Here is a 14,323-nt window from a genome sequence, read left to right as displayed (position 1 = left end):
AAGAGAACATATCCAAAGAATTGATTTTGTATGTAAGCAGAATGCTTGGGCACTGCTGTTTGTCATTAAAGAGAAGTTCCTATATTCTCACCGTCTTGGTGGGGCAGAAATCCGATAAAAGGGCGTACAGACTATTGCTACTCAAAGTGTGATCAGTGGATTAGCAGCATCATTCTCAGCTATGAACTTCTTAGAAATGCAGACTCTCAAGTACCACCTCAGACCTACTAGATGCATTTCGATAAGATTCTCAGGTGATTTATATTAACATTAAAAGGTGAAAAGAACTTAATCTTTTTCTCAGAAAAAAAAATTTTTCTACTATTTAAAAACATAGAATTCTTTGTTACTCTGCCATGATATTTAAACTGACCCAAGGGCAGATTCATCATTTATGGACTAAAAGTTAATCATATTATTTGCTTTAAAATGAAGACCTACAGTGGAGTGCCAAGGGGACTAACAAGATATATTTTACAAACAAAAATCCTGGTCGAACATGCATTTTTATTTCCCTTTACCAGAAGCTACTAATTACTTGCATTGAACTATTTACCTTTCTTCTTTTATTCTGACTAATATTTATAAATTTAGTTAGAAATAGCAAGGTTACCTGTCATGCTTTTGTACAGGATTTATAAACTTTCACTATTTTCTATCTCTTTAGTCAATTTAGGAAAAGAACACCCACATTTATTACATGATCTTCTCTGGAGATCAACATCTAGAATGCGCAGAAGAAACTCAACCCGCAGTCTTACCCTTTCTTGCTCCATTTTTTAGTGAGAGCCCTACTCTAACCTTTAACCAGGGCAGGAAAAGATTGCTACTGCCCCCTTCTGGCCCACTGTATTTTTCTTCCTTTACAAATCTGCGCCTTGAAGAGGATGCCCAGGGATTTTGAGCCACTGAAGAAAGCTCAGCGGAAGGGGCTTTCCCTAGTAGAGAGGCAGAGAGATCCTCTGGGAACACGAGGCTAAAATCAAACGAAAACACTCAAGGGGTGAGGAAGGCATAAAAGGCTCCTAAATTAATTTATCGATACTCATGATTCTTTTCCCACACACGGGCTTCTCTATGCCACGGAAATGCCCCCTCCTCTTCCGCACAGGACTCCCCCTTTTGCCTCCAGGTCTCACTCCCTTGTTATAATTTCAGTACTCCAGATTCTGTGCTCTGCTTCCCCCAATTTCCTTTTCCCACGCCTAGACTTATACTCTTCTCTTTTCCCGGTTCAAACTCCGTCCCGCCCACCCACTGACAGACTTGCATTTCCAGAAGCTCAGACCCTAGACTCCTTCACCCTCTCCATCTACTCTGACCTCTGCTCTTCCCTGGTTTTATCGCACCCACTTCGGCACCCCTGTGCTGAACGGCCAGTCAACTCTTTGCCTTTGAATGGCAGGCAGGTCCCTTCTTGAATGCGTCTCCTCGACCCCCGCCCCAAGCGACTGAAAAAGGAAACATGCGCACTTCAGAGCTAGGAGCTGTCCGAGTGCTGAAATTTATAGGCTGGGTAAGATCACGTCTCCGTCTCTTTCTGTAGCCCTCGTTCCAGCACTGGATCGCAGCATTTCTGCCCTCTTCTCCCTACCCACTCCAGCGCGCTGAGTCCTTTCTTGTCCCTCGTTTAAAACTTCTTTTAAAAAAAAACATTCTTTTTTTAGATAAAAGGGATTTGCTAAACAGAAAGGACTTAAAACAAAAGCCACAGCAACCCGACTTCCAGCATGGCATTGTCACCAGTCCCCTTTGCATGGTGATGCGATTAAGGTAGCAGCATTTTTATTATTCGGGAAAAGCAGCTAGGGGATCCATCAGTTCTTAGGCTTTGTCTTTCCTGGGTTAACTGATGGTCCTGAGCCCCGGTTTGACCTGACCACGATGCCTAGAACTGGCACTTTTTGTTTTTTCTCAGCAAACTGTACAAACCCAAATCTCTTTTTGATTTTCAAGGAAACTAGATTCCTGCCAGATTTTGAATTTGGACAATAGATAGATACTTTGTCCTAGCTTCTTTCTGGAATCATTTTGGGGATATTTTCCACAAGCATCACAGAAACAGGAATGAACCGGCAGCTAGTGAACATTTTGACAGCCTTGTTTGCATTTTTCTTAGAGACCAGCCACTTCAGGTAGGTGAAAAGACTTTGCATGCTGATATTTTCCCCATGAAAACTGTTTGAAAGCGAATGTGTCGTGCAATTTTTATCTATTTTCTATGCTCTGGACCATATTATTTTAATTTTATGGAGGAGAGTTAGATTTCTTTTGTTCTTTTAAAAAGCTTAATTATGGTGGGAGGGTGGTACATTTTCACAAAGGCAAGTTTTATGATGCATAACCCAACTCTGCATTTCAACACATTTTCACAGCCAATGTAATATTAAAGTAGTCTGATGAGTTGAATGCTCTTCACATTTCTATATAATGGTGACTTTTTTTTTTTTTTTGCTTTCAAATTCTTCTGGAAGTCATTTAAAGGGATTATTGGATACATTGCTTTTCATATGGTGGAAGTGAATGGATTAATTTGCCAAGATCATGCTTATTTTATAAAAGATATAAAAGAGTCCTAATTCTTAGCTAACTTGGGACACCAATTGTATTTAAACAACTAGGTGCATACTATGAGGACTATAATTTGGGCAATTTCTTGAAATATCGGAAACATTTAAAATCTCCTTTTGCCACTATATTCTACTGTTCAGTATATTTGGAACTTAACTGCCTATCAAAATGTAATTAATATGACATCTTTGTATTTATGTATGCATGAGAAATGGACTATGCATAATTAAAATAAGTGAGAAATCATTATTTATATGCTTGCATTTTCTACCTAATTTACAAATTGCCAAATCAATTGCTACTTCAAAATATCAGATTACCAGTATGTGGAAAAGCCATCATAATAGAATAAGTTCTAAGACAAGATAGAGATAGGAGATGTTCATATAACAAAGTAAAGGACTCTTCATTTAATTTTAACCAAATTTTATGGTATTTTTTTCACAGAACCAAGAGAAATGGAACATATAGCAGCAATGCTATGAGTACTGGAAAAACTCACTATGTTCCTTTCAGGTTCACACCTTCTACTATGATTAAGAAAAGCTGTAGGCTGGGTTTTATTAGAATCATCATCATCATCATCATCATCATCATCATCATCATCATCATCTTCACCACCACCACCACCACCACCATAACTAAATAGCACTTCATTATTCAGATGATTCTGCATATGGGAATGTGAGTATTACTAGATGATTTGATCAATTTTTAACTCCTACCAAATGTTTACACCATCATTGTACTTACATTTAGTACTACTTCTTTGAAAAACTGGAAGGAATGTGGTATTTTCTTAGTTATAGAATTAACAAGATAATTGCTAAACTATTGAAAAGAAAGCTTGTAAAACATATACTTTAGAAAAGAAATCAACAGTAACCACTATGTACTGTGAACAAATTCATTTTCACTACAAACTAAATATGCTCTTTTTATAAGCCCTTTAAGGAAAATAAGAACCTACAAAATTTTCCAATCAATATTTAGTGTTTTTGATAATGAGAAAGATAAAATAATTGAGAAGTTCTTTTCCATGACTACTTTGAGTCAACTATTTAAATGCTAATCTGTAGATCACAACTGATAAAATAATAGAAGTACGGACATGCTCATTGTCGACCTATTTTACAATGAAGTTAAATTTCCAAGTGTAGATTTTCTTTTAGACAACACATTGGAAAGTATTTATAGTTGATAGCTGGAATAAAATCTAGTGGGTGAGAAAGGAAGTAATGGGATAATTCATGTTTACTTTGTTCTGCCCATCTTACTAAATATTTCTTATAAGAAGTAGAGGACTTATATTAAAGGCTCAAATGCTGGAAGAATTTTTTTTTTAATTCATGGGGAAATGGTTTTAAGCCAATCACGTAAATTTTAGAAATTATCATCTTCATTTCTCTGATGACTCTAGAAATAGCTTTAACTATAAATCCATAAAATCTACAATCTAAAACTATGCATGTTGTATCATCTTAAACACCTTATGTATGGCTCAAGTTCAAAAACTTAAGAGATATGACAGGATTTACACCTCTCATCATTTAAAGTTAACTCTAGACCATGTATAATTTCAGAAGTTGGCCAAAGAGTTTGTGATTTTCATTTTCTTCTTGCTAACATGTCAAATATATTTATAAAACATGATGTCAAACATTCTGTGAGCATTAGTTCTCCGGCAATTAGAATTGTTGCTAAAACAGTTAATGATGTGTTTAGGTCAGCTTTCTGCAAAGACCATGACTCCAGGTCTGGAAAACAACCTTCGCAGACCCTATCGCCTTCAGATTTCTTGGACAAATTAATGGGAAGGACATCAGGATATGATGCAAGGATTAGGCCAAATTTCAAAGGTAGGTTTCAATTAAACTTATGTTAAGTTTATGTTAAGTGGGAAATCTTCTAGACATTTAAATACTTAAAAAAAAAAGTTTTCAGGGCTTTTTATTATAAAATGGAAACAAGTATAGTATTCATTTCATTTTGGCATTCTTTTGAATTAATCAATTTAATAGCCTAAATTTTACATGTTGCTTGCCACTTCTAGAAACTTACCTCATTTGTGTTCTATTCCACAAAAACTAATGTCAGATATTACTGTCACATTCCCTATTTTACCTTAAGTGAGAGCGTGATTGGAAATGAGTCCAAGAAAAAATGATGGGCTTCACTTGTATGAATGCCTACTAGGACTCATAGTAAGATTCAATGATTATACTAAAATGGTTTGGGTTTAGAATACCTACTCACAAAGTGAAGATTAAATCTCAGTATAAAACATGCCATTTTACACACTTTCGGGTTTCTCTCATTTTAAAATATTGTGAAAAGAGGCTCTAATAATACCTCAGAAATTTTTGGTTTCCTGTTTAAATATTCTAATTGTTTATTTAAAGTTATTTATCTGAAATTAACAACAAATTAAGATAACAGAATTGAAAAGTGCTAATGTCAAAGATGGTGAATACTTTCTTTGTTCAATTAGAGACAAACCAAAAATTTGGTGTTTTTGTTTGCTTAACATTACAAAAATGTTATTAATAGTCTGTAGAAATTAATTTTTAACCATTTGGTTTATTTTTATTCTGAATCAGAAAAATACCATAACAAGAACCAATTATTAATAATTGAATTATTTTAATGTTTTAATTTTTAAGTACATATTTTAAATGACAACTGCATTTTATCTTATAATTTGATATAATGCATTGTGAAGTGTTTATAGTATTTTATAAGGAGAGAAACCTATAATATTCTAAATGTTATGTCATAATTCATGCATCGCTTTGGTTTTGCTTATTAGCAATTTAATTGGATTGCTTTCCTTGAATTTTTATTAATTTTTATTATTGGCAAATATGAGCATGAAAACTAAATTCTAAATTGATTTCTTTTTTAAGTGCTACACCTCTGAATATACCCAGCTAAGGGCACATTTTATAAATAAATACGTTGGAATTTTGGCAAAACAAGTATTTTTTTTTTTTTTTATTTATAGGGATTTCCAGAGAGACTAAAGAACTAAGTTCAAAGCTCAGTTTTCCTGAAAACAATTTTCATGTTCATCCCATTTCATATTAATTTTGTGAGTATTGTTTTGGAAGTCAATATTTGAAATAAAATCCTATGAGTAACAAGTCGAGAATCAGCTTTCAATGAGACTGCTCACTCATTCATACATTTATTCACTTAGTCACTCAATAACTCTGGAGTCTGAACTATATGCAAAATATTAACTACTGCATGCTTTGAGCAGTTGAAAGATGAAACAGGTTTGAGTGCTACCATCAAAACTTTCAGTGTGGAGAATAGATGTTATGTGAATACTTATAAAATATTATAACATAACATATATATTATTAGATGGAAATAGTTAAGTAGTTAATAGTTAAGTAACATTAGAAAGTACAGATAAAATACTACAGGATTCCAACAAACAGAAGGAAGGTTTTCCATTAAGCTATTTATGGAAAGCGTCATAGAGAAGGTCCAGAGATAGAAAATGTTTCAAGTTTATGAGCATCTTGTTTAATAGAAGCTATTATTTTCTAGACATAATTTTTCAAAAGGATATGAAACTGCAAAGAGTAATAAAACATCCACGTTGTCATTGCTACTTTTAGTGACCACACAGAATAATTATTTCCATACACGGCTTTTTTTTCTGGTTCTTCTCGGGATGCTGCCCTTTGGGAATGACATTTCTCACAATTCCAAAGGATACATAAATGAGAATATTAAGTATAGTAAAGCATGGCCATGTTTTTGAGATCAATCCACTACTTAAAAAAGCTGAGCACAGGATGTTTTAAAGACTTATAAAAAGGGAATGGGGTGGATGTCACTTAACACTCTAACATTAATGGACTTCCCTGAGTTTTGTCTCCCTTTCCCTTTACCACTCCACTTTAATGAACCCTGATATTTTTATACATTTTTTTTTTTTGCACAGACCATTTACATCAGACCAATTACCTAATAGCTCCCACGATTCTCTTTACTCTGAGTATCTTGGTTTTTCCTGGATGTAAAACCTGTCCCATTATTTTAGACTAAAACGATTTTCCCTTCTTGGTGTTCCCATGAAAACTTATATGTCTAATATGGTTCTTCTACATATTTATGTTTTATCAACCCAACCCCACCCCTTATATATATATAAGTTATATATATATATATATATATAACTTATATATTGTAAATATATGTTATATATATATATATATAACTTATATATTTACATATATAACTTATATATTTACATATATATAGTGTAAGGAAAAGAAATGATCCTTTCCTCCAGAATGAGGAAATAAGAACTGAGAAAGGGAAATGCAGATCAGTTATGAAGATTAGTGCATCCAATTAGTTGTAGTAGAGGTTGAGAGTAAGAATGTTTGCGGGACCACCAGTGGTCACTGTGGCCAGCAAAGATGATCTTGCTGAGCTGAAGAGAAAGAAATAAAAGCAAGAGATAGTCAGGAACTTGTACCAGTGAGGAGGCTAGGAAAAACACTATAGTACTAACTATAGTCGGTTAGCAATGTATCAAGGAGAAATTTTATGTAGTAGGTGGAAATGAAGGGTGGTTAGGAACTGTGATTATATCTGGAAGAGTAACAGGTTTCCTGTAAATACCAAAAAGCAAACTGCCTATGATAATGATAAATACGATGACAATGATGATAATGATGTTGAAAATGATAATAATAGTGGTTAATAAGAAGGGCAAGTTTTGACCACAGGAATAAAAGAGCCAAATATGGGCTGTTGAGGTGAAAGAAATGGCTTTTCTAGAAGTCTTACTAAATATTAGCCCATTTCTCTGTTTCCTTGCTGCCGAATATTGGCAAGGGAAAAAGAAATGCATATGCATAATTTTTCTTATTGGAAGGCATTTTTCCTGCGTATTTTCAAGTCAGTAAAATATTTCATGTCTATTCCACGTCCCCGATAGACTCTGAAAGATGTCATAATGGGCATATGTACAAGAAGGAAGATGGATGTAAGCTAGAAAAGGGAACCAGAAATGATTCAGAGTTAGGTCTGTAATTGAGAGCCATTCTTAGAAACTACAGGAAAAAAAAAATAGCTTTTCTGATGTGCTGAAGCACAAATGTATAAACAAAGTCGTGAGTCAGAGTTGCCAACTGCATTCCATCTATAAAATCCACAGAGACCTGGGTCAGATCTTGTCAAAACATAAATTTTCAAACTCTTCAGTTCAGAGGAAAACACAAGTTATGTCCATTCACAAGTACCTGGGTTTGAAACTGCGGTAAATGCTGATTCTATGCCAACAGAGGAGTCTCTTTCCCCACTTGGGTGTTTTGTCTCATTGTCAGTTGATTTATCATGGTGTTACTCCATCATTCTATCGGATATTCCTTTGTCAGTATTATTGTATCTTGAAAGTGCCACTTTAAACATTAGGCTTTTAAAGAAGCCAAATGAAATGTTCAAACCTGGGCAAAATGCATTAGTTCTAATTCTCTCTTTGAAACAGAGCCTTTATCTATCGGAATGAAATTTTCTTTGAACATAAAATTAACTTAGAGTTATAGCCTAAGTTTCATCCCAATGTGAATAAATACATTTCAACATAACATTCATTTGGGGATAGGATCTGGAATAATGCCAGAAGATAATTATTCACTCCACTTCTTTGTGCATGCCGTGCACACTAATTTTTTTCCATGTCTGGAGACCTAAATTTGAAAGTGTGATATGTGACATTAAAACCTACATTTGCATGCAATATGGCTTCCTTCATTTTCTAAGGAGTTATCAGCTCAAGAGGTGTTTCAGATTACAGTAGAAATAGATTCATTTTCAAAAAACTAAGGGTCTTCAAGTTTCTCCCCTTGGAAATCCTCTTGTCTGTAGCCCATGGAGCTCAAGCTCAAATGGTGTGCTTGCCAGTCCCTGTAGGGGGTGGCTTGAGCACGAATGTCCAGCAAGAACATTTGGAAAGGGTGATTTTCTCAGTTAATGATAATGCAGCCCCAGCGGGATCACTTCTTTAATCACCCTGGTGGATGTGGGCATCAGATATTACCATAAATCCTGAGAAAAACAGTAGAATGCTTGCAAGTTTCAGAAGTATCTGACCTGAGTACAGAAAGTAGCAGAAGCCCTCAGGCACATGAAAGGGTACAGCCATTTTAGAACAAGACAATGGGAGATAAAAGAGGAAAAGAGGTTATTGAAAGGAAAGGCCCAGGGGTAACAAAGGGAAATTTGTATGTGACAGTTTTGTTCATGGATGATATTGAGGAAGATTTTTAAACACCCTAAATCCGCCACATCACAATTTATTTTGGCTTTCGTGTGCTGTATGGACACAAATGAGTACAGCCGTATGTGCTAGGCTACTACTATGGGCCTACAAGGTATTTGTCAAGAATTTGAGGTGACATCAAGAAGGAGGCATCTACAGCATTCTAACATACCCTGGTAAAGTATATTCCAGTAAGGTCACCTTACTGGAATATGTCTTCCATTCTATGGTGACAGGGTAGTATAGCGGAAGGAGCCCTGAATTTCGATTCAGAAAACCTAGGTTCACGTCCTTGTTCAGCTCTCTATGCCTCAGGTTTTCTTCTGCCTTTGTCACCTCACTTGGGTTGTTCTGAGCATCAGATGAGATCACACATCTGAATGATTCGTTTTCAACTGAGAAGATTACAAATAATTTGAATTATTACGAGTTCCCCACTTCTCTTTTATAACTGACACTGACTATGTATTATCAAAGCTGACCCTTCATGGCGACCGGGTCCTTACAGTGGCTTGATTTCTTTTTTAATGGAAAAAAAAAAGTCAAAGACGTTTTAGCATCTCAGAGTAACCAGAGCATAGATGCCATGTGTCACAGCTGGTTCTTCTTTTAATAGTTCAGTGAGAAGATTTCCAACCTGAAAGGGCTATTTCTATTCCTAAATATGAAAGAAAGAGGAAGCCATTTGTGGGAAAGAATTTTCTTTATCCATTTAAATCCTATCACTGATTAATGTCTTGCATTCTTTTTACATGAAATAAGTAAAAGACATAGAATCAATTATACTTGGTCCTAAAAGGGACCCTAAATTTAACTAAAGATATATGATTGTCATTTCTGATGTATTTTCTTGTCTGATTACTGCAGTTGCAAGGGTCACTGTGCGAAAATGCCGAACTGATTTCCTGTTTTAGAATAAGTATTTTTAAAAGAACATTTGGTCTCTACAAACATGGCAGGTTAAGAGCACTGGAGATGGAAGCCTGTAATTTAGTTTTTGAGAATGTACTGCATTGCTGCTTTGTTGATTTGGGGTGACTTCATAGCTTTCATTTTCAATATTGAAAGAGCCTAAACATTTTATCCCAAATTCTATAGTGCTTGCTGTTCCTCCCCATCCTGAAAGACAATTCAGCTCATGCAGCTGATAATCTGAGACTTAATTTTTTTAAAAAGATAATGGCATAGATTTCAAGGTATCGCAGTACTTAATGACTGGGCATTATAATGTGTCCAGTTGGGGCGATCGGTTTTAGAATGACAGAAAAATAGCCATTAGTTTGTTCTTGGTGGTACTGGATATTTTTCTTGGTGTGTTAGATCAGTCCCATTAGGAATAGGGTCTTAAGAATGAAAATAGAGTTGATCAAGCCTTATAACAACAAGGTCATCAGAAGCAGTCTGGGTTCTCCTTGGACTAAACACCCAAGAGTCTGTCTTAACCATGGCATGCAGCATCTGTGCATTGACTTATTTCTTGAGAGGGCTACTCTGAAGACTTATGACTGATTGCAGATACTTTCCTCCATGTGAAATCAACCAAAGGAAAGACACGAGCAGAAGGAATAGTCCTCTAAGTGGTATTCTTAAATGTGCAAGGTGTTTAAGAATTAAGTCACTAGGTCACCCTCTTGGAGTCCAGTCTGGCTAGCCAACTAAGTGTGGTCAGGAGGCAAGTACCAGAGGAAATCTGGGCACCCTCTGACTCAGGCCCAGGGTTGGACACTCACCGTTCCCTCATGAACATGAGTGCACCAGATGGTGGCTCTGTTTTATTAACACATTCATCCAAGGAGGCAAAAGAAAATCTTGAATTGAGTCAAAATATGGAAAGTCAATAGGCAATTATTACAAAAGTGATAACAAGACTGGATAAGTCTTGTTTTCTATTTCTTCTTTTTTTCTGATGGGAAGGGGGTCATATTTTCTTGAGAAAAATAAGCTACATTTGCCCATGCATTATCAAAGCAATGGAATAAATTTGTGACAAAGAAGCACATATGTGGGTAGAAAAACTGCATGTAAAGGCTTTACATTTTTATATTTGAGTCTAAACACACAGGTCATTTGTTTGTTTATTCCTTTATAAATAATTAGTAAACAATTACTACATGCCGAGCACCATGTTACTTGCTAAGTATATAGTGGTAAACAGAAACTTAAGCTTTTAAATGTCAGTTCTCACTTCAGTAAAAACAGAAATAGAATCTGTAAGTTGAATGCTGTATCATCTAGGATCCTTGAAGGTAAAAAAACAGCAGACTCCAGTGGGGTGTGAGAGGGATGGAAAGCCACTCTCTGGAGGGAGAGCGTAGTCCCACTCTGGGACTATCAACAGTAGACCTGAAGAAGCGAAGGATAGAGTGGCTACCAGAACCAAGAGAAGGTGGCTATACAGAAAAGCCATCTAATGAGATCTGTGGAGCAGTATAGTCAATCTGTGCTGTCCTAGCAGGGAAGAAGCTAGGGAATAAATAGCCTGACTTCACTGTCCTCCTGCTTTCCATTTTCTTGTGGGAGCCTCTCATTCACCAAATCCACCTAGAAGTCAGAGGGGAAGGCAGAGGGCAAACTCAATCATGTAAACCCAGAAGGTCCGCTTCCTCAGGTACGTGAAGAACAGAAAGGAGAAGAGAGTATCTCTGGAGGGAAATGGAAGATAATCGGCACGAACGTGACTTATGAGCAAAGCCCCTGCTCAACCTTCAGGTACTCAATCAGACATCTCCAAAACTGACGATCGGTTTCAGAAGCCTTCCTTTATCAGTCTTGGGAAAGGGATATCATTTGGATATATTATCCCAATAGATAGATGACATGTCTAAAAACAGAGAGGAGAGAGGAAGATAATGTAAAATGATAATTGTGTCTCCTAAACAGACAAGTGGAAGAGGCACAACAAATGAACTGGTGAGAGAGAGAGAGAGAGAGAGAGAGAACACAATAGAATGATCTTTCTATGGAGTATATGAAAACAGTTAATGTAGTTTCCTATCTGATTTCATATGCTTATACACTTGCTAATATTGCCATGCTTCCCCACAGTAATCCCCTGCAGGCTCTCCACACTGGGATGTGTTGTGGGCTTAGCTTTGAGCACAAGACAATGCCAAGTCCTTTTGGAGCAGCATGTCTGAGACACATTCTTTCCCTCCGTGCCTTTCTGTTCTACACAGGGCTGAAGCAGTGTCAGGAGAAGAAGCGATCAGGTGGAGGGTTAGAAGAGAGTGAAGATCTGAGCAGAGGAGTGTGCGGTTCAAGGAAGTGCCTAGTCTGAGGAACAGTTGCTTGTTTCCACTCTTGGCTAGTTTGATTACGGCACCTGAAATATAGCTACTTACACATGGCAATTCTGCTACTTTTGGAAAATTTCAGAACCACTTTATCACAATAGTTTTAATTTCATTTTTAAAACCCAAGGTACAGGAAGATAATATAATTTATTTTCTTCTGATTTATTTACATTTAAGTACTTCGAGGTGCTGATTTCTAAGAACTACTTCATTTCCTATAAGGCAGTTGAGATTCCTTTTATCAGGCTTTCTCTTAGAAAAAGCATTCTTTGCCCCCAAAGAGAATCTATACAGAAAGCAAACGGTCTGTTTATTTAGCTTTGAACCTTGAAATCTCTGAAAGTGAATGATACACACACTTAGCAAGCCATGCTGTAACAATGAAAGCTGGATGATACGATTCAGGATAATTTGTAAATATACTGTGCAAGATTCACAAAGGATTTCTTATATTCTACTTTTTCCTTTGAATTAACTCTGGCTTTAGTACTCGACCACTGTATAGAGTATGCCAAATCAAAGGACTTAGGATTTAATACTAAACCAAATGAGCAACCCACTAGATGTTTCTTAAACCACAGTTTTCAAAAGACCTGCTTCATAGCAAACTGAGAGTCCTGTTAAAAAGGCACATATTGGGCATAGAAAAAAATGGCATAGATGATAGAGGCTCTGTTCATCCCTCTGGCGACCAAATCAAAGTTTTGATGGAAACAAGGAGCAGCAGCAAGGAAAAATCGCCTGTGATCTTGATGAACAAGCCATACAACTAGGGAGAAATCTAAGAAATTACCCTGCAACGGCAGAAGGTAGGACGGGGTGAGAACGCGGGACTGTCCAGTGCCCAGCAGCTGAGACGGAGGCTGCAGCTGCAGATGCCTCTTAAAGGGGCTATGTCCACGAACGGACTTTGGTGGCGATGGACCTGCTCACTCTGAGCACCAGTGCCGATTCAGCTATGCAGGGAGCATCAGGGAGTTACAGGGAGACATGGTCGTAGTGAGGGCCGAGGTGAGACTAACTGTGTACAGAAGTGCCAGCGGTATCCATTGTTCCCTGTTGAGCCCTCCTCGCTCCCAGTGCACAGACTCAGCGCCACCATAGCTGTGACATCATCAAACTGGATAACAGAGGTGGCTCCACCCAGAAGATTCCCTAAAACTCTGCCTCCCCTAACTCGCAGCCCCACCCAAGCCACATCCAGGTGTATCTTCAGCGAGTCAGGTGCTCCTTGCTGGGCAGTACCAAGACCCACACTGGAGGCAGCTGGCCTTGGTTTCTGGCATGGCCTCTTGAGGCAATTATAAGCACAGCCTCTGTGGATTGCTTGCTGAATCTTAACAGGTAGCCCCAGAGGGGCACAGGCTGGGGCTAAACTTGGCCTGCAGCTGAACCCCTCTCAGGACTGTGCCACTGGACACCCACTACACAAAGCAGCGCTAATAAGACTGAGAGACTTAGAAGCTTTGCTTGGTACAGAGAAACAGACATGGAATGGCAGCCAAAATGGGAAGACAAAGAAGCAGATGCGATATGAGAAGAGAACAGAGATCCAGGAATAATGGATCAGAGATGCAGAGTTCAAAACACTGGTTATAAAGATGCTCAATAAACTTAGGGAAAGCAAAGATGAATTCAGTGAGAACTTTAACAAAGAGATAAACATAAAAATGGAAATGGAAATTATAAAAGGGAACCAGTTAGAAATAAAGAACACATTATCTGAGAAGTATATTAAATGGAATAAATAAAATGAATAAGAAGAGGATCAAATGACCTAGATAGAGGATGGAAAAGCCAAGAACACTCAATCAGAATGGCAAGAAAAAAGAAGCCAAGACTATAATAATAATTTAAGGAGCCTATGGGACACTATTAAAGGTAAAAATATCTATGTCATAAGGGTACCTGAAGGAAAACAAAATGTTGAAGAGCTATTTGAAGAAATAATAATGGAAAACTTCCCTAGCCTGGTGAAGGAAACAGACATTCAACCCCAGGAAGCTCAAAAAGTCCCCAAAACCAGGAATCCAAAGAGGCCCACGCCAAGACACAACACAATGAAAATGCTAAAGATTAAATACAAAGAGAGAATCTGAAGAGCAGCAAGAGAAAAGCAGTTAGTTACCTACAACAGAGCACTCGTAAGAGTGTCAGCGGATTTCTCAAAAAA

At 37.1% G+C, this 14,323-nt stretch overlaps 1 protein-coding gene across 4 annotated transcripts in view; it reads left to right on the top strand.

Annotated features, from left to right (window-relative positions):
• Positions 1–1,295: 1,295 nt before the first annotated feature.
• GLRA2 (glycine receptor alpha 2) overlaps positions 1,296–14,323 on the top strand; it is a 171,740-nt gene continuing 158,712 nt past the window's right edge. For 2 of the 4 annotated variants that reach the window (XM_039873657.1, XM_039873640.1), the window contains exons 1-2: positions 1,533–2,135; positions 4,297–4,430. In XM_039873657.1, coding sequence (XP_039729591.1) covers positions 2,068–2,135; positions 4,297–4,430 — 202 coding nt within the window. In that variant the 5' untranslated portion in view covers positions 1,533–2,067. The other 2 variants (XM_039873647.1, XM_039873632.1) reach the window with 2 other exon arrangements.

This window comes from Pteropus medius, unplaced genomic scaffold (genome assembly GCF_902729225.1).
Source record: "Pteropus medius unplaced genomic scaffold, Ma_sr-lr_union100, whole genome shotgun sequence".
Taxonomy (NCBI): Eukaryota; Metazoa; Chordata; class Mammalia; order Chiroptera; family Pteropodidae; genus Pteropus; species Pteropus medius.
Note: the sequence above shows the minus strand (reverse complement) of the source record. Positions and strands in the feature narration are given on the sequence as shown.